At 45.7% G+C, this 20,188-nt stretch overlaps 2 protein-coding genes across 2 annotated transcripts in view; both read right to left on the reverse strand.

Annotated features, from left to right (window-relative positions):
- Positions 1-5,621, reverse strand: part of HTR3C (5-hydroxytryptamine receptor 3C) — a 17,768-nt gene extending 12,147 nt beyond the window's left edge. The window contains exons 1-8 of the mRNA XM_023736851.1: positions 5,555-5,621; positions 4,042-4,208; positions 3,563-3,607; positions 2,988-3,097; positions 2,562-2,731; positions 1,596-1,756; positions 525-729; positions 129-344 (exon numbers count right to left, since the gene is read on the reverse strand). Of these exons, the coding sequence (XP_023592619.1) occupies positions 129-344; positions 525-729; positions 1,596-1,756; positions 2,562-2,731; positions 2,988-3,097; positions 3,563-3,607; positions 4,042-4,208; positions 5,555-5,621 (1,141 nt within the window). The remainder of the gene's footprint in view (positions 1-128; positions 345-524; positions 730-1,595; positions 1,757-2,561; positions 2,732-2,987; positions 3,098-3,562; positions 3,608-4,041; positions 4,209-5,554) is intronic.
- A 9,037-nt stretch (positions 5,622-14,658) lies between these two features.
- Positions 14,659-19,771, reverse strand: LOC101340996 (5-hydroxytryptamine receptor 3C-like). Its single transcript, XM_012557263.2, is given in 10 exon segments — positions 14,659-15,035; positions 15,168-15,383; positions 15,557-15,758; positions 16,575-16,735; positions 16,922-16,939; positions 16,942-17,090; positions 17,354-17,463; positions 17,934-17,978; positions 18,347-18,513; positions 19,705-19,771. Coding segments are annotated over 10 exon segments (1,365 nt in total). The 3' UTR covers positions 14,659-14,805.
- Between the last annotated feature and the right edge of the window lie 417 nt (positions 19,772-20,188).

Below are 20,188 nucleotides of genomic sequence, written 5' to 3' on the forward strand. Positions count from 1 at the left end.
GGAAAGGACAGAGACTCATCCATGGGCTGGGAAGGTCACCTGGGGAGGGAGGGTGACAGGGAAGGAGGCAGGAGCAGAGGAGTGAAGGTATTGGAAGAGGGAGTGTGGGCAGTGCTGACTTCCCTTACCAGGCAGGTGGGTGGGGGTGAGACCCAAGCCCTTATTTTCCTTCTGGGGTGCAGTGGGGCAGCACTTCCTGGGGCTGGTGTAGTGCAGCAGAAGGGAGTGGAGCCACTGAGGCATGGGTGGGGGCTCGGTGGTGGCCAGGTGCAGCAGGTAGGTGATGAAGACGGTCTCCAGCAGGCTGACCACCATCAGGGACAGACACAGGGCAAAATAGACACCTGAGGGCAAAACAAATTGTAAGCCAACCAGGGCAGATTCAAGTCTGAACTTTTCTTGAGCTTCTTTCCCCAAATCCTACCTTTCCTAAGAATCCTTTCCCTCCTCAAGTGGAGTAGCGGCCAGGTCTCCTGGTCCGCCTCCCTGTCCTTAGCTTCTCTAGAAAGTGGGAAAGGCCACACTGATGAGGGGGGTGCCACTGCTGGGGAGTAAGTCACTCATCATGAGCAGGAAGACGTCGTAGCCCAGCAGAAGAGTCATCTTGAATGGGGCACGATTCTCGCTCTCTGCCGGCAGGTAGAAGCTGAGGGCGTCGATGACAACCAGAAAGCCACTGGGCACCAAAAGGTTTATGACATAGAGGGTAGGCCTGCGCCTGATGGCCACCTGATTGGGGGAGAGAGAGTGGAGAATATCACAAATGAACTGATACCGAAGTGCTCAACTTCTGTATTAGACTATCTCATTGTTGTAATGTGCTGTTAGGCTGGTGATGGGACAGTCTCTTTAGGTAACACATGCATTTAATTGTGACCTTCTACAGAAATGCCCCAATTCATTGTCTAGTTTTCACTTACAATCTGCTGGGAACACAATGCGATTGTAGACTTTTAGGGGTAAGTAGAGTTTTTGAACCATCACATAGGTGATGCTGCATTCTAAGCAGTAGTGTTTGTAACAGCCCAGCCCCTCCCTCTCTTTGGTGTAGAGAGAGACCCTGGGGATCCGACTCCAAAGAAGCTTGCGTACAGGGTAAGCTTCCTAGGTGGGGCAAAAGGTTTACGTTCTACTACTAACCTATAGACCGCTGGTAGTGTACTGGTTAAGAGCTACGGCTGCTAACCAAAAGGTCAGCAGTTCAAATCTACCAGCCACTCCTCGGAAACCCTATGGGGCATTTCTACTCTGTCCTATGGGATCACTTTGAGCCAGAACCGACTGGACGGCAAGGGGTTTACTAACATATAGGTTGGTGGTTTGATCCTACCTAGCAGTGCCGTGAAAGAAAGACCTGGTGATCTGCATCCTTAAAGAGTACAACCTAGAAAACCCTATGGAGCAATTCTACTGTGTAATGCTTGGGATTGCCATGAGTCAAACTGGCTTGACAGCAATGGGTTTGGTTTTGGGCTTGGGTAGAGTGTAGAGTGGGAAGCAGGTGCTTAACCTCCTGAAGCTTCTTTTTACTGCCCAAAGAGCCTTAGATAGAGGAAAATCACAGAGCAACTGGGACCAGAGGTCAATGGACTCACATAGAACATGATCTGATCATATACTTTGCTGCCCACTGACATCTTTGGGGTGACTTTGTTGATGCCCAGGAGCTCCCACTCTCCCTGGGTCTGAATGACGTTGCGAGACATGTCTGTTATCTCCCACACTTCCTTCTCCATGCCCAGTAGCATGCTGTCCTCTGCAAGGGAGACCCAGTCAGCGTAGGCCAGACGTGCTCCCATGCCTCCCGCCAATAAAATCTGATTCCTCTGCCGCTGAGCTTCTTCAACAAATCTCCCCCTCTCTCCTTTGAAAGCAGAGCATCCAGGTGTTTTCAGAAGTGGGTTAGAGGACTAGCACTTCACGTGCGCTTGGGCTACAGCATTGATTGTTGTTGTTGTTGAAAACAAGAGTGAGTCAAAGTTGTTCTGGGAATGCGGGATATGACTCTAAGAGAGTCAAAAACATTTGGAGTCGTCCCTATTGGCCTTCTTAATTCCCCAGGTGTATAAAGTTGTTTCAGAGGAATCAAACCTGAGCAGCTCAACGCTTTTGTTAATACATACATGTCCGCTGTAATGACTAATTTATCCAAACCTGCCACAGGACACCTGGTGGCATTCAGTTCCAGTAACTTACTGGTTTAAGCTTGTTAGCTACTAAAGTTAAAAAGTTTGAGCTAATAAGTATAGGTGTGCGTCAGATCAGGGTCAGGTGGACCTCATTTTGTGCGAGGGACACCCGAGCTCTAAAGCAGTAGTTCTCAACCCTGGTTGCACATTAATGTCAACTGGGGAGTTGTAGAAACTAGCAATGCCCGGGTCCCACCCTGGAGCAAGTAAATTGGCGTATCTGAAGATGATGTGCAGTTATGGATGTTTTTAAAAGCTTTTGTGGGCAGCCGGATTGAGAAACAGTGACCTAGCGCCTTCCCGAACAATACTTGCACCACTTAAATATCTTCCCCTGAATCTTACATCGCTACCAAAACACATCACACTCACCGGTGCAGAGGAAAGAACTGAAGGTGAAGGTACAGTTCTGTTGGTCAAAAGGGAAGTAGAAGATGTCCAGGTTGCAGATGCTGGTCACCCGCATTGGCTTGCTGTAGTATATTCGACCTCCACTGCTGACGTAAGCAGTGAGACCTGGAGACGTCTGATCCACATCCATGCTGCTTGTGAAAAGAAGGGAGAGAAGGGTGCTGAGGGTGCCTCAGTCAGCTTTTGTCTGACTGTGCTCTCCTTTTCAGCTCTTATTCGAATGTCACTGTCTTGTCTGTACTACTCCTGGCCATGTTTTGTGGAAGTCAATTAATTGAGACCATGTCCCTGTCTGAATCTTATGGTGCCCTGTGCCCTGCACTGACAGACTGGGCTGTCCTTTGCAGATGGGGCTTCATGCTGGCTTTCCCCAGCCCAGATACGCACGATTCCACGATGAAGATGTCTGGGAGCCACAGGTTTTCAGCTGATAAGGTGAGTTTACTGATGCCGACACACTCTTCTGGTTTCCAGTTGATGAATGGATTGTCCCACATCTGCAGCCAGGGCAGTGAGAAAGGAAGGTGAGTGATGGGGGAGCTTGTCTGATCAGCCTCTCCTGCCCTTTCCATTCTTCTTTACCTTGAGACCCCCACTCCACCTTGTGTCTTTAATAACCACAGCTATCTCCCCCACTTTATCTAACAAGGTGTCATCAGGTAATTCCCTCTTCATGGGCTTTTTTCAAATCAGATCTTAAATATGGCCTAAAACCACTTGGAACCAGGCACACCCAATATATTGGCCTGGGCTATGTTCGTGGATCACACTTCTTCCTTAGCTGCCCAGAGATATTTGTGTCCCCAGGACCAGTCCAGTTCTAGATGTAGTTATTTTGCCCCAGAAAAGGAGATTTATACATTTAGTAATGGTTTGAACTAGAAAAACTTTGAGTCACTTCTAACTCCTCCAATTTAAAATTATCATTGAAAGTGGGAATGGGGTATCTGAGTCTGCCTTACCATATCTATCCACAGGAATGATGTCAGCAGCTGGAGCTGTGCATCCTAATAAAGAAATTCCCATCCAGGATTATCAGTGCGGAAAGATTTAGTCCAAGCCCGGCTCACATTCTCACAAATACTAATTTATCGTGCCAGACGGAAGTCTAGAAGCTGGACTTCCTTTTGCTTACTTGTTTCCCCTTGAGTTAAAGGACAATTCAGGTTTTAATTAACATAACTAAAAATTTTTTTTGAATATTAGTTTTTTCTGGAATATTCCAGAAAGGGAAAGACTCAAGGACAAAAGTTTCTGTAAAAATATTCCTGCAGTGTTCCTCTTGTGTCTCCCCACCCCATAGGATGAATCTCTAACTTCTACAAGAGCCATTCAGGGGACCCATTGCTCACCAGTGAACCAGTGTCATGTTGGGTTAACAGGGCAGAGGGTCCTTGTTCCCTATTGGAAGCCTATGGAAAGGATGGGGGCCAGATCTCACCACTTCTAGGATGGCAGACAGGGTGAAGGAGATGTTGACCTCAGTGGGGATACTGTAGTTGATGACTGGACGGAAGGCCTTTCTGTCAAACACTGCCTGGAAGGCAGCAGGGTCCACCCCATCCTGGTCAAACCCTGAGCGGTTGATGGTGAAAGTGTCCCCTCCTCCTGTAGAAAGCAGAAAGCCTGTGAAATGGGACCTTGACCTCTGTGTTCCTGTGTGAGAGGGGTGCTGGGCTGTAGCCTGGGGAACATTTCTGCAGAGAGAGAAAACAGGAGGCACTGGCAGAAGCAGGTAAGTCCCTTCTTCCTGGGCCAAGACTCTCCGAGGCCAGCATCCTTCCTGCCAGGGCCAGGGAGGATGGACTGGGCTAGTAGGCAAATGGTGGGAGTTGATGTGGTGAGCTGAGTCAGGGCTGTATTCACTTCCATGGTTTCATCCTCATGCAAAATCTGCCCAAATCTGTATGCAGACTTGGCTTTTTTTTTTTGGGTGCAATGGCATCCACTTCAAGGGGCCCTTTAATGTGCCTTTCGCAGACCTCTTGGGCCCGCCCAGCACTAGCACCACTTAGCACTGCCCTAAACTTGTAGTCCAGGTGACTGGGAAATCTGCTCTAATGTATTTCTTTTCTCATTCTCAGGGACTTCCATCTTTTGAAAGCAAGAACTGGTTTATCAAGAGGGTAGGGGAGGAGAACAACTATACTTGCTGGATAGATATGGGAAGCATGTAGTAGGCATTCTGAATGGGTGCTTACCTTGGTGCTATGCATTTGTTTGCTCTTCTCAGATGTAGTGACCTCAGATATGTTGAGGATTACTTTCAGCATCAACATCAAGCAGCAATATCACTGAGCGTATACCATATGCCAATCACATACCAAGGCCTAAACAGGTGTTGGAATATTCTTTTCTCTGGAATATTCCAGAAAGGGAAGGACCTGAGGGGTACCTAAGCAGATTCTTTGCCCCATTACCATCTTTGTCTGTTTTTTTCCTTTGCTTCCTCCTGTACCTCCCCATCTCTTTCCATAATTTTTAGGGTACACACCCAGATTAGGAACAGATATTTCCTCATAGAAGTTAAGCACCCACTCCTTTCTATCTCAGATTGATCCCCAAACTTTCTTGGTATTTTACTTAATCCTCCAGAGTATGTTTAAAATTAATGACTACTCGTCTTACAGATACCATGTGATGGAAAAGAGATAGAAAGGGTTGGATAAGGGGTGTGGTTGAAGTGACACAGGAAGTCAATGACAAGATGGAATTGGAGAGGTGATGAAATAGAAAGACAATTTGGTAAAATCGTATGCAGGCAGGAATAGAGAAGGGCTGTGTGTACTGATCAGTAAAATATCTTTCTGTCACCAAAAGGAAGTCAAGGCACAGACATTATGGAAGCAATATTTACCATGATAATTCTGAATGCCCTTCAAGTGCTAGAGGGAAGTTCCTGGATGTCCTTCAGAATCACACTCTCATCTTCCCTTGTTCTTGCCCCATCTTACCTTGAAGCAGAAGGCTGACAGTGAGGCAGAGGAGAAAGCCCCTCATAAGAGGCCATCCCCCTTCCATCTCCCTCTTCTGGCCTCTTCTCTGGGGACTCACCAGGAGCCCCCAAACTCTTGAGCTTAAAGGAGATTGGACCACACCTTAGTTCCTGGTTTTGAATATTGCTCCTGTCAGGTGACCACTCCTGAGTGAGAGGCTGTGGCCTGAGAGATCACGGGAGAGTGTCCTGCTTTGCCCCTGCCCAGGTATGCCTTCTGGGCTCCAGGCAGGGTGGAAGATGGGCCAAGACTAAGGGAGAAACATCCTGTTTGGCAGCTTGGGGCCAAGATCAATAACAAAGTAACTCCCCTTAATGACAGTGTATGGACTGGGGAAATAGGGTTATGCTCTTCTAAGGCCAGGGAATCTGCAGATTTGGAAAGGTGACAATATTTGCTTATTTGGTTATAAACACTGAAGTATCTTATAGCTTTTGTTGACACTGAGGATTATTGAAAATACCAAATTATTAAACTTAGTTCATACCTTCATCATCTATTACCTATTTTTTTCCAACAGCCTCTAACTAGATTTCCTCTTTCCAGTGTCTCTTCTGTTTTAATTCTTTCTCCCCAAACCAATGTTCTCTGCACGTCTTTTACTCTATGCTAATAGAAAGCGTAAGATTAGAGTAGCAGAACTGTTTTTAAGATCTTTGTGTTGTCCGTAGCATTATAAATTGTCACAAACTAGTAATCTCAGCTAACATCAATATTATTGACACGTGTTGATACTACATCTTATGTCACATCTCTATGAAAAAACACAATCGAACCAAATGAGTGAATTGGAGCATTGTTATATTAAGTATCTTACATTTCCAGAAAGACTTGGAAATTTTTTTCTTGTAGAACAAATGAAGGGTCAGGCCGAGAATACAAAAGAAACTTTGTTCAGAATAGAAAGTCCTGGCAGGCCTAAATAGAAAGTGCTGAGAAAGGCAGGGCTGACTTAGGGACCCAAAGTAGGGAAGTACAGGAGAGAGGATTGCATTGCATTTCATCTGTGGTTTGCTATAGCTGTAGTCCTTCAGCCCTACCAGCTCTGTAATTTCTTTGTAAACTTGGCCTGTCTGAGGCAGAGGTTGAAGGGAGTGAAAGGAAGAAGACACGGAGAAAGAAGGGAGCTAGAAGCACTGGGGTAGAAGGAGCAAGAAAAGGAGAAGGAGCAAGGCAAAGGGGGGTTGTTAGAAAATCTGTTTAAGGTTTAGGGGTCTCTATTGTAACTTGAGGAGCCCTAGTGGCACAGTGATTAAGAGCTCAGGCTGCTAACCAAAAGGTCGGCAGTTCAAATTCACCAGCCATTCCTTGGAAACCCTGTGGGGCAGTTCTACTCTGTCCTATAGGGTCACTATGAGTCTGAGTTGACTTGATGGCAACAAGTTTTTTTTTTTTGTATTGTGACTTGAAAGGGTTCAGTTGGGAGGCAAGTTAGTCTCTAGCAACATAAGGTACTGGGTAGCACAAGGAGGAAGCTGTTGGCATGAGGGCTGGGGTGACTGACCAGACTACAGATGCTGTCCTAAGCTTGGAGGCCAGGTGGCCAGGTTGTCCTACACATAATATACCCTAAAGCAGAGCAAACACAGGTGTGATCCAGGACAGATCTGGAAAGCCAGGCATGGCCATGGCCCACCCAGAAAGTGGATATACGTTTGGAAGTTGAGCCAACAGCAAATGAGATCCTAGGAACTCCACTTTTGGACTGGAATACAAGTCAATGATTTAGGAGACAGGACTTCTAGGAAAATGGGCTATCATTCAAGGTGGCTCTCTGCTTCAAAGGAAGAAATGACTGAGTATAACTGAACAATTAGGCAAAACTTGAGCAGGAAGCCTAACCTTTTGATTGTACCCATCATGGCATGTTGAACCAAACTACTGTGTCTTTAGCCACTTGAACATACTCTTAGGACACTGAACTCTTGGTTAACAGTGAAGGACTTTCAACGGAGTAACACAAGGTCTGCATATAGGCTGGGCTATCAGATCTTAGACCTAGGAAAGTATCATGGATTGAATTGTGTCTCCCAGAAATGTGTGTCCACTTGGTTAGGCCATGATTCCCAGTATTGTGCGGTTGTCCTCCATTTTGTGATTTTCCTATGTGTTATAAATCATAATCTCTGCCTGTGGTTAAAGAGGATTAGGGTGGGATGTAACACCCTTGCTCAGGTCACATCCCTGATCCAATGTAAAGGGAGTTTCCCTGGGATGTGGCCCATCATTTATCTTACAAGAGGTAAAAGGAAAGGGAAGCAAGCAGAGAGTTGGGAACCTCATACCACCAAAAAAAGCAGCCCAGCGCCAGGAGCAGAGCGCGTCCTTTGGACCCGGGGATCCTGCGCGGAGATACTCCTAGTCCAGGGGAAGGCTGATGACAAGGACCTTCCTCCAGAGCCAACAGAGAGAGAAAGGCTTCCCCTGCAGCTGATGCCCTGAATTTGGACTTCTCACCTCCTAAACAGTAAGAGAATAAATTTCTGTTTGTTGAAGCCGTCCTCTTGAGGTATTTCTGTCATAGCAGCACTAGATAGATAACTAAGACAGGGGATGTAAGGGCCACGGTTTTGCAGCCCAGATGGATAGCAATCACTACAGAGGCCATTGGCCAGGGCTAAGGAGCCAGGAGTGCAGGAGGCAGCCGGTAGTCAGAACACCCAAACTGCAGGGTGGGTCACTAGCCGAGGTCAGGCTGGCTGTGGTGCCTGGGAGCAGGAGAGATGGAGGGTCCTGGGATTCCTGAGAGGCCCCTGGGAAAAGAATTCCATGGACGAGGTTTTCCCTGCAGCTGCCACTTTCACTGGCCCAGGCTCTGAGCCCAGGATTTGTTGAAGTATGACAACTCCATACTTGTCACTTCACTTTTCTCCACTTCACATTCCTCATTTAAAAAATAAAGGGGTTGAACTAGAAAGTCTATAATTCTTGAAGTCTCTTGCCTCCCGCCTAGGAGGCAAGCCTATTTCGCACGCTAGGTCTCAGCTTGCGTGGTAAATAGATACTCTCTAGGGTTTCCCATTTTGCCTTTTAGTTTCTGTAAGCTTATAAGTGATTTTTAAAAGAAAGTATTCTTTTTTTGGTTTGTTTATTATTGTAGTTTAAGTGAAAGTTTACATTTCAAGTTAGTCTCTCATACAAAAATTTATACACACATTGTTATGTGACCCTAGTTGCTCTCCCTATACTGTGACAGCATACCCCTCCTCTCTACCCCTGATTTCCCATGTCCATTCAACCAGCTCTTAACCGCTCTGCCTTCCCATCTCACCTCCGGACAGGAGCTGCCTATTTAGTCTCATGTATCTACTTGAGCTAAGAAGCACACTCTTCACCAGTAACATTTTATATCCCAGTCCAGTCCAATCTTTGTCTGAAAAGTTGGCCTCGGAAATTGTTTTAGTTCTGGGCTGACAGAGTCCGGGGGCCATGCTTTCTGGGGTTCCTCCACTCTCAGTCAGACCATTAAGTCAGGTAAGAGAAAATATTCTTAAAATAATTCAGTACGTGTTATGAGCTCCACTTCGCAAGCGTAATTTAAACCCGCGAGGCTAAACCACTTGTTGAAGATCACCCCACTACCCAGTCATGGTGTCAGATTAGAATCCAGGGCTTTAGGGTTCCAAAGTCTCTACACTGTCCTATTTTTCTCCTGCTGCATAGAAGAACCAGTGGCAATGAATGATCAAATAAGAGGTTATCGAAGGGAGAATCAGAAGTTGGAGAGGAGAAAAAAGACAGGCTTGAAAGGAAGCCTGCAGGGTAACATCCTAAAATGGATCCCAGGGAAGAGAAGCGGGGTGCAAAGATGGTAATGAGATAAAAATATATTAATGTCAGGTCAATAGAAGTCTCTGGGTGGCGCACACAGTTAAGCGCTTGGCTACTAACCAAAAGATTGGCTGTTCAAACCCACCGAGAGGTGCCTCTGAAGAATGGTCTGGCAATCTGCTTCTGCAAGATCACAGTCATTGAAAACCCTATGGAGCGCAGTTCTGCTCTGAAACACGTGGGGTTGCCATGAGTCAGAATCGACTCAATGGCAACTGGTTTGGTTTAATATGGAGCCCAGAGAAAATGTAGAAAACATGCAGAAATACTTTTTATGACGGTTTAGAGAACAAGAAAGTGAACAAAAATATGTGTGGGAACTGCAGGATAGCACTCCAGGTGAGCGCAGGTGAGGAGCTGTCAGGTGGAAACAGGCCATCGAATGCAGGATGGCACAGGCAGGACCAATTGTCTGTCAGCAGATTTCCCTAAAAAGGTCATAAATTACTTGCAAAACCTCGCAGAAGTTTGCCACATAACAAGAGGAAAGTCATTAGCACAAAGTGATTTTCTTGCAGATGGAACAAAAATCAACAACTGTTAATAGGTGTGGTTAATTATCTGGGTGAGCTCCAGTTTCAAAAGTTCTGTATGATTGTCAATTAAGTGTTAAGATCTCATGCTCAGATTTTGCTGATGGAAGAAATAAAATTACTATAATTAGATCAAATCTTTTCTTACTGAAAGGAGATATAGAATCTTATTCCCTGGGCCAAAAAAGATAAATTGCAGATCTTCTATTCAAATAAGACTAAAGGCTACATATAGGGAAAAAAATGTGAAGAAAATAGGTAGAGAAGTAGGTACATGAAGATGGGTGGAGAAAACAAAGTTATGCAAATTGATCTTAAATAATTTCAGAACCCCTTGAAAGCTAGGTGAGCGAGCTACTCAGCAAAAACCAAGGGTGTTTCCAGATGAGAAGACTGTCTCAGGATAGGGTATAGGACGGGAAAATCCAAAAGCATCTGACAGTAGAATATATATCAGCAGCAAAAACTAAATTCTTAGGGAACACAGGAAAGATGGATTGTCCAGACTGTGGTTGTTGTTAGCTGCCATGGGGTCAGCCCCTGACTCGTGGCGACCCCATACACAGTGGAATGAAATGCTACCTGGTCCTGTGCCATCCCCATGATCATTTGAGGATCACACCATTGTGATCCACTGGGGTTTCATTGGCTGATTTTCGGAAGTAGATTGCCAGGCCTTTCTTCCTAGTCCATCTTAATCTGGAAGCTCTACTGAAACCTGTTCAGCATCATAGCAGCCTACATCATCACAAACACAGCTTTCTGGGCTGCAACATCTTAGCTGGACCCTGGGCGCTGCTGTCTGCTACCACTCCTCTCTTTTCTGTTTAGATTATTTTGGGGTCTTCAGATGAGGGGCAGCCCTGGGATGGCGTTAGATTTGGGGAAATAACACACTCCAGAAGGGAATGGAGAAACTACAACTAGTGAATTGAGAGGCTGTGATTGGAGTTGGGGAGGTAGGAAAAGGAAATTTACAATTGTTTTGGGACCCTGATTGGGACCTTGCTGTTTGTGTTTTTTTTTTAATTGTTGTATATACAGCCAAACATGCACCAATTCTACAATTTCTCCACGTACAATTCAGTGACATTGATTACATTCTTGAAGTTGTGCAACCATTCTCACCCTCCTTTTCGGAATTGCTCTTCCTCCTTAACATGAACACTCTTTCTGTTTTAATTCTCCTAAAGTGTTAGTGATGAAGACTTGAAATGGTATTGATGTCTCAGTATGGGACTCTGAGAGGGCCTGTGTGGTCTTGTCCTCAGTTTAGAAGGTGGTGGAGCAGAGAGGTGGCCTCCAGTCCCTAGAGTCAGCTCGCCCAGGCTCAATCTACAACTCCATCCCTGAACGAGCTGTGCGGCGTCGGGACCCCGAGGTAGCTGTCCCTTAGCCTCTCTGTGCTTCATTTTCTCCATGTGTGAAATCGGAATAGTAATTCAAAACCACAGTTACAAAGTCTAAATTATTTGGTGGCAAAACTTGACCTGAACTGATGCGAGCCTATTTCCGGTCTTATTTTTGCTACCTAGTATGACTACGGAGCCCTGGTGGCGCAGTGGTTTAAAGCTCGGCTGCTAACCAAAAGGTTGGCAGTTGGAATCCACCAGCTACTCCTTGGAAACCCTATGGTGCAGTTCTACTCTGTCCTATAGGGTTGCTATGAGTCAGAATTGACTCGATGGCAGTGGGTTTGGTGGTTTGGTTTAGTATGACTATAGGAGTCTGGGTGGTGCAAGTTGTTTGTGATTGGCTGCTAACCTAAAGGTTGGCGGTTCAAACCCACCCAGCAGCTGCAAGGAAGAAAGGCCCGGTGAACTGCTTCCGTAAAGATAACAACTCAGAAAACCCTATGAAGCAGTTCTACTCTGTAACGCATGGGGTCGCTGTGAGTCGGGGCCGACTTGACAGCAGAAGCCAACAACAACAGTGTGAATATTCCCCGATTTCACTGCAGAAATAGTAACATTTGATTATGGGGGGCCGCCCCATACTCCAGTTGGGGTGTTAGTAACATACTGTAATACACAATTATATCCTTTCTAAAATCTAAAAAATTCTAAATTCTAAAACACATTTTGCTCTAGGAGTTTGTGGATCTACAGTTCCTACTTCATAGGCTAGCTGTAAGGATGAACTGTGTTAATTCATACAAAGTACCTGCAAGAGTGCCTGCCACACAGTAATAACTTAATAAAAGTTGGTTATTATTATTACTTGGAGCCCAGGTGGCAGAGTGGTTAAGAGGTCAGCTGCTAAGCAAAAGGTTGTGGACATGCCCGGAGGCCTTTTGATGGGCAGAGAAGTGACAGAGTTCTGGAAGCCGAGGAGCCCAAGACCTTCCTGAGAAAAAAATGCATTCTGAAAGGACAGGGGAGGAACACAAGTTTAATTCAAAGACCACGCATGGGCCTAAGTGAAAGGAGTGATTCAGAGTAGAGCAGGGTATTTCTGGCCTCTATGCCCCAGATTCCTGTAGAACCCGGCCTGGTCCCAGAGCAAGTAACCGCCGATCCTGGTGACTCAGCATCTAGCTGGGACCGTCTTCCGCCAAGCGTCCAGCCCTCCAGTGGCAGTGAACGTGGTAGGTAGGACCTCTGGCAGGCACTAACAGGGAGTCCTGCTGGCGTAAAGGTTAAGCACTTGGCTGCTAACTGAAAGGTCAGTGCTCCGTGGGAGAAAAGACCTGGCAATCTGCTCCTGTAAAGCTCACAGCCTTAGAAACCCAGTGGGACAGTTCTACTCTGTCCTATAGGTTTGCTGTGAGTTGGAATCGACTTGACGGCACGGAACAGCAGCAGCAGCAGCAACAGCTCCTCTTGTGAACATTGGCAACTATATTGGATGCAGGCCACACCCCCAAGGAAACTCCCTTTCAACTGATTGGCTGCTTGTAGCAGATCTCATCAGGAAGAGATTACATTATATCAAATCTCATCATGGAGGTGATTACATCATTACATAACTGCCAAACTATGTCATAACTGCCAGACCACTGAGAATCATGGCCCAGCCAAGTTGATACCCAACCTTAACCATCACAGCAACCATCCCACTCTTTCGGCATCTACAGTGACTGGAGGGGGACAGAGGAGCTTGAGGAAGAGCAGTGCGGAGGAGGAACCAGAGTTGTGACTCTTTATCCCTAACCTGTTATGATGTGGGAGATGTAGGATTCAGATAGAAAGTAGTAGAATAAATGAAAGAAAGGGAAAGAAATTGTTGCTATAAGTAAAAGATTATGTTTGAGTTGTAATTAAGTTGTTCTCAAATCTGTGCTTCTCTGATCCGGGTGCCTCCTGCAAATCATGCCATATTTCCCATGTACAAAGATACTGTGGAGCCTCTATTTGCCCCCAGGCAGGTAGTTCAAGAAATGGGCCAATAGATAAAGACTTTTAAAATAATAAGGCAAGTGCTAGGAAGGGGAATTTTCCAGCTCATATGGGGGAATTTGTGTTTCTTCCAAGTAAAGCTGATGCCATTTTCAAGCGTCCTCCCTAATGTTCTTTTCTTAGCAGGAGTAAGGGTAGATTAGCTCAAATGACAACACAGACACTGTTAAGGGTAATACACGGTTAACACTCTAAGTGTTTAATGATGAATGAGTCATATGTCAGGCTTCACTGTGACAAGAGGCTTCACTCTTCAGCAAGAGAGGTCTAGTTCTGGCATGTTATTAATTTCTGAAGCTTAAATCTAGGGTAGTTAGATTTACAAGGTCAACTCTTTAGTTACCATTGGTTTAAGGGTATATCAGCCACTTTTTATGCCTCTGGACCTCTTAGCTAGTAGTTATTCCAGTTGTAATGCGTTTAGCCTCAAGGTGGGTCCCTTTTGAAATGCGTGAATCTCAGCAGAGCAAAGTTGGAGCCTTATTGTTCTGTAGGTTGAGCGTTCTATTAGGTGATGCTTCCTAGATGTGTTAGTTTTGGAAGCTTTTGCCTTTTTCCCCTTCATTTCTGTGAGATAAGGCTGACGAGCGTAAATATGGCTTTCCTGAATGATAGTTAGGGAGCCCTGAAGGGTTTGTTTTGTTTTTTCTGTGTCATATTTGGAAAACCAGAGGTTCCCCATGTAACCTAATGGAAAGGTGCCCGCAATAAATTCTCCGTTTAGTTCTCATTGGTATATTGTCACACCACAGATCTGTGGTGCCAGAGTACCACTCGCCTTATTGGTGGCTTGTATGGCCTGATAATATTTCTCAAAATCCATATTATCAACAAAAATTTAAACACACTCAATTAGTAAGCATGCATTCCAATACTGAAAACACATGCTATCAAAAAAAATTTTTTTTTAATAAAAATTTGGTAACAAAAGTGTATTAATCTCTATTTTATAATTCCTTCCTCATAATAGATTTTGGCCCCTTCTCTCTCCTCCCCCCACTTTCATATATTGTCTCATAGACTTAAACAAAACAAAACCAAGACAATCCTTCTTACTTTGGATAATGGTAAGTTTCTACAATAAGACTCTCAATCCCAAGATTTTTCACTCTGTAATATAATGCATGAAAGAGCCAATGCTTTCTGCAGAGTGGTTTATTGGAGATGATTCAATCCCGGAAGTATTTCAGGAAGCTGAATCCTGAGGAGTCAGGGAGGAGGACTTGTGGGAGGGTTGAGGGGAGCTGATGGAGTGCAGGTGCAAGATCCTAACCTTTGAAGGGCCTATGAAAATATCCAGGTCTGCTCTGAAACTGCACAGAGGGACTGGGTTAAAAAGTAGATTGTTGCTAGGGCCACGAAACTGGGATCTGGACAGGCCTGAGAACCTGGCTGGTCTCTGGAGGTCAGGAGAAGCTCCAGGTGGAGTTTGCAGGTGGGCATCAGCCTAGGTGTTCCAGAGGATGATGACCGTGATGATGGAGGAGGCCATGAAGAGCAGGTAGATGCGGAAGAGCAGGGTGTCCATCATGTGGCTGAACTGCACCCACAGGTCAACCAGGTGCTTCTTCTGGGCCTCGGGTTCCTGCAGGGCCCTTGCTGATTCAGGGCGCCCATTTAACTCTGCCTCTCCAGGGTTGGGCATCTTTCCTGCCAACACCTCTGGCTCCTTCAGGCCTGTGGAGAAGACAGAAACTCATCCATGGGCTGGGAAGTTCACCTGGGGAGGGAGGGTGACAGGGAAGGAGGCAGGAACAGAGGAGTGAAGGTATTGGAAGAGGGAGTGTGGGCAGTGCTGACTTCCCTTACCAGGCAGGTGGGTGGGGGTGAGGCCCAAGCCCTTATTTTCCTTCTGGGGTGCAGTGGGGCAGCACTTCTTGGGGCTGGTGTAGTGCAGCAGAAGGGAGTGGAGCCACTGAGGCATGGGTGGGGGCTCAGTGTCGGCCAGGTGCAGCAGGTAGGTGATGAAGACCGTCTCCAGTAGGCTGACCACCATCAGGGACAGACACAGTGCAAAGTAGACACCTGGAGGGAAGGCAGGCCTATTTGAGGGCCAGAGTGACTTCTGAGAACTTCTAGTTCCTTCTTTTCTGAGGACCCTTTTCCAGGATCCCTTCTCACTCTGACCTGGTTCCACTGGTCCGTCTCCCCACCCTCCCACCTTGCTTTTGTTCTCCTGATGGAGGGAGGGGCCATACTAATGAGGGGGGTGCCATTGACAGGGAGTAAGTCATTCACCATGAGCAGGAAGACGTTGTAGCCTAGAAGTGTCATCTTGAATGGGGCACGATTCTCGCTTTCTGCCTGCAGGTAGAAGCTGAGGGTGTCAATGGCAACCAGAAAGCCGCTGGGCAGCAGAAGGTTTATCACGTAAAGGCTGAGCATGCGCCTGATGGCCACCTGGTGTGGGGAGAGAGCAACAAGTGAGGAATAGATGGGAGGCTGACCAGCAAGTTAAGAGCAAGAGTTGGGATTTGTTCCAGACCAAATTGTGTGGTAAGGAAATACCACCTCATGTCCCTTTCCCTGTCCTGTCTGTCCATCCAAAGGCATCTTACCCACCACAGTCTGCCTTTCCTGGTTTGATTCTGCCATACTCTTTACCATGAAAATGTATTTTATTCCTTCTTGGCTCAAGGTGTCAACTTTCTCCATTTAAATTTTTATCCCTACCAATGTGCTCTTAATAGGACTACAGGTATCATGTGCATACTATCTTTGTATTTCTGCAGACAAGAGCTTGCTTTCTTCATCAAGGTCTGATCTTTAGTGACTTTGCTAGTGTATGTCAAAGACCAGAGGGAGGGAAGGCAAAACTGTGGTGTATATTTTGGGGTCAGTAGGGTTTAGAATCATAATACCCCTCAGGCAGCATTTCATAACTTTTTCCACCCACTTTTTTTTTTTTTAAATATAAGAATTCTTGTCCTCCAAAAGTTCTGATAGCCCTTAGGGAATAGGAAGCTTACCCTGGCTGTGAATCACTGGCATAGAATCTTTGTTTCTTCCTCAAGGGAAGATTTAATCAACAAAACTTAGTGGGTGCAAACAACGTGCCAGGTATTATTCTAGGTACTGGAGATTATCAGTGGGGAAAAAAGTGACTAAAATCTCTGCCCTCATGGAACTTACTTTCTAGTGGGAGAGCTTAAATTCTAATGGAGGTCACAGCCATGAATCTGAGGGGAAGATCACAACCAGGGCCCCTGAGCTCACATAAAAAATGATCTGGTCATACTGTCTGGTGCCCATAGTCATCTTCTCCATTCTTTGGTGAATACTCAGAAGTACCCATTCCCCATTGCTCCGAATGCAGTTCAGTGACGTGTTTGAAATCTCCTGCACATCCTTCTCCATGCCCAGGACCATGTCCTCCACTGCAAAGGAGACCCAGATAACTCAGCCTCTCCCATGTTCCCAACCCCTTTGCCCAACTGTTGGATTCCTCACCACTTAGCTTCTATACCCCTTAAGTGAGATTCCCTCACTATTTCCATTTTCTGTCCTCTTCTCACTCAAAACTCTTTCTCAGCCTCTCAACAGGCAACTGTAGTGAGACTCACCAGTATAGATGAAAGAACAAAGGTAAGCGTGCAGTTCTGTTGGTCAAAGGGGAAATAGAAGATATCCAGGTTACAGATGCTGGTCACCCGCATTGGCTTATCATATCTGATGCGACCTTCACTGTTGACATAAGCCATAAGACCCATAGGTGTCTGATCCACATCCATGCTGTATGTGAGAAGGAGGGGGAGGTGGGTCCTGTGGGTTTCCCATCAGACTTGGCCTTCCTTTTCTCTCAGGTCACTGCACTCCTGTGCTCCAGCCCTACTTGATTTACTCCATCCACCTATTGCCATATTCTGGAAGTTTTGTAAGCTAGTTAAGTCAGACCTTGCTCTTTTCTAAGTTGAGTTTTTGTGTGGCCTCTATTGGTTACATCATGCCCTTTCCTGATGGGGTTTCTTTCTTGTTTTTTTGAGCCTGATACTCACAACTCTTCGATGTAGATATCTGGAATCCATAGGTTCTTGGTTGTCATGCTGAGCTTCCTGATGCCCCCACATTCCTCTGGGTTCCACCTGATGAATGGATTGTACCAGATCTAGAGGAGACCATGGCATGGAATAAGCAGAGGGATGGAAGGAACTAGTTTTAGTCTTACTCTGTCTCCTGTACTTTCCTGATTTTTCCCCCTTTTTTCACTCAGTTCTTCACTCTCCCACTAGAGAAGTGAAAGCTGTCACAATGTCACTAACGAGATCTTGCCTGCCTCCACTCCTTCCTCAGTATTCTCAAGGGAGACCTTGAGCTTGGCTTTGAATTCGCTGGGAAGGAGCCACTTAAGTATTGGCTTCCATGACCTTGGTTTATCCACCTTCTCCCTATCCCATCTCTGCCCTTCTATGCTAGCAGCATAATCAGGAACCGTTGTATTCTCATTGTTGGTCAACTCTGTTTGAACTTCTTTAATTTGTGGGTATTCTCAGCTTTATCCAATGTAATCTACAAAATTAGACCCAGGAGTGGAAAAGGGAAGGTACTGTAATGAAAGGGAAACTGAGTCTGTCATACCACATTTAGCCACAGGAATGATGTCATCAGCTGAAGTCGTGCATCCTGGAAAAACAATTTCCACCCAAGATCATTAACTCCATAAAGTCAGATCTGGTGCTTCCACCCTTACTCATTTCCAAAGCCATTCCATATGACAATGATGATTTTCAATCATCAGCCACTGGAAAATATAGGTCAAAACAATCCAGGGTACATGGAAAATGTAAATGAAAAAACCAGTATGAGGGTCCACTGGGAATAGGTTCCTTGTGGAGTATTCCAAAAAGGGACAGATTTTACCTGTAGAAATGTCACTGCAGCATTCTCTTCATGTCTTCCCTTTCCATAGAATGAACCTCGAATTTTGCAAAATCCATTCAGGTGACCCACTGCTCATCACTAGACCATTGCAATGTTGGGTCAGGACTTACCACTTCTAGGATGGCAGACAGGGTGAAGGAGATGTTGACCTCAGTGGGGATGCTGTAGTTGATGACTGGATGGAAGGCCTTTCTATCAAACGCTGCCTGGAAGGCAGCAGGGTCCACCCCATCCTGGTCAAACCCTGAGCAGTTGATGGTGAAAGTGTCCCCTCTGCCTGTAGAGAGAAGAAAGCCTGCGAGATGGGACCTTGACCTCTGTGTTCCTGTGTGAGAAGGGTGCTGGGCTGGAGCCTGGGGAATGTTTCTGCAGAAAGAGAAGACAGGGGCACTGGTAGAAGCATTTGAGCCCCTCCTTTCTGGCCCAGGGAGGACGGACTGGTCTGGTAGGCAAATGGCGGAAGTTGATGAGGTGAGCTGAGTCAGGGCTCTGTCCTCAAGTCCATTGTTTCTGTCTCCATGCAGAATGTGTCCAAATGTGTATGCAAACTCAGCCCTGACCACCACTTTACGTTCTCCTGCTTGTTTTTAACAAGCTCACCACAAACCTCTCCACCTTCACTCAATATCCTTCCATTGCTCACCTCTGTCCTTGAACCATCTGGGTGATGTCACTGACAAATTTTGCAACTGCAGTTCTCCTTGATGTATTAATAAGTCATAGATGATCATAAATTCATGAGACGGGAAGTAATCAGGGAGGTATTATGAGATTTGTGAGACCTTAAGGAAGAAGTTCAGTTTTGCTACTTCACACATATTTACTGTGTCTCTACGATGTGCTACGACTGTGCTCTTCTAAAACTCAGTAGCATCACCCCAGCACTATTTTAAAGAGTTCCTCGATACACATCTACCCAACCCCTTTCTAGTCACCCTTTTTTGGAGCAGAAACAGAGAATTAGGTGGTAACATCTGGTAGTGTCTTATTTTTATCTATTCTGATCTTGTATCCCTCATTGCTCATTTTCAATAACATACGAGAAAAATGCTGTGGATTAGGAAAACAATACTGAAAAAGTTTCTGCCTTTTTCACTATAGATATTCTCATCCACCTCCTTCTCCTTAGCATCTTTGCTGTCATGTCATTTGGCTTCAAGAGAGCCGAGAAAGAATTATTTTCTTCTTCTTAACATCAGCTGATACTCAGAAACTATGGAGCTAGACTATATGCTTAGAAACAGAGAGACGAGGGGAAGGAGGAGAGGCCGATAGATACGTGCGAAGTGAAGAAGTAGATCAAGAGAACAGGCTAGTTGTTAGGTTCCTGGGAAGAAGTACAAAGATGTTGGTACCATGGAACTTCCATTTTTACCAAAACAAACTTCCAATCATTGGCTATCTAGGAATAACAAAACTTGGCCCAAATTTACATGGCTGCTTTGCTCTTGCTTTTGTCCCATCTTACCTTGAAGCAAAAGGTGAAGAATGAGGCAGAGGAGGAATCCTTCCCCATGAGGCCAACCTCTTGCCATCTTCCTCTCCTTGGCTCTTCTCTGGGGACTTAGTGATGCTGTTGGCCTTAAAAGACCACAGGCCACACCTTGAGCCCTAGCTTTGAATAATACAGGTGTCGGGTGGCATTACCCACCTCTCTGACAAGCACCCCTGGTGACAAGAGAATGTCACAGGAGGAATACCCCCACCCTATGCCCTGAATCTAGTCTCCTAAAGGAACCTGGCGAATCTGTTTGGAGAGGAGGAAGCAGAAGTATTTATCACTGGGGCGGTGCTAATGGTCTGCTCGTAGTTTTCAAGTCACTCTGGCATATAGTGCGTCACCGAAAAGGCACGTAGTGATTGCCGTTGCCTTCAGGTGGTGTGTGCACTTATTTTAATCCTGCTGCCATCTTTCAAAAAAAATTTAGGAGTCTCCTTTTTTATAATCAACT

Source organism: Trichechus manatus, unplaced genomic scaffold (genome assembly GCF_000243295.1).
Source record: "Trichechus manatus latirostris isolate Lorelei unplaced genomic scaffold, TriManLat1.0 scaffold00092, whole genome shotgun sequence".
NCBI classification, from domain to species: domain Eukaryota; kingdom Metazoa; phylum Chordata; class Mammalia; order Sirenia; family Trichechidae; genus Trichechus; species Trichechus manatus.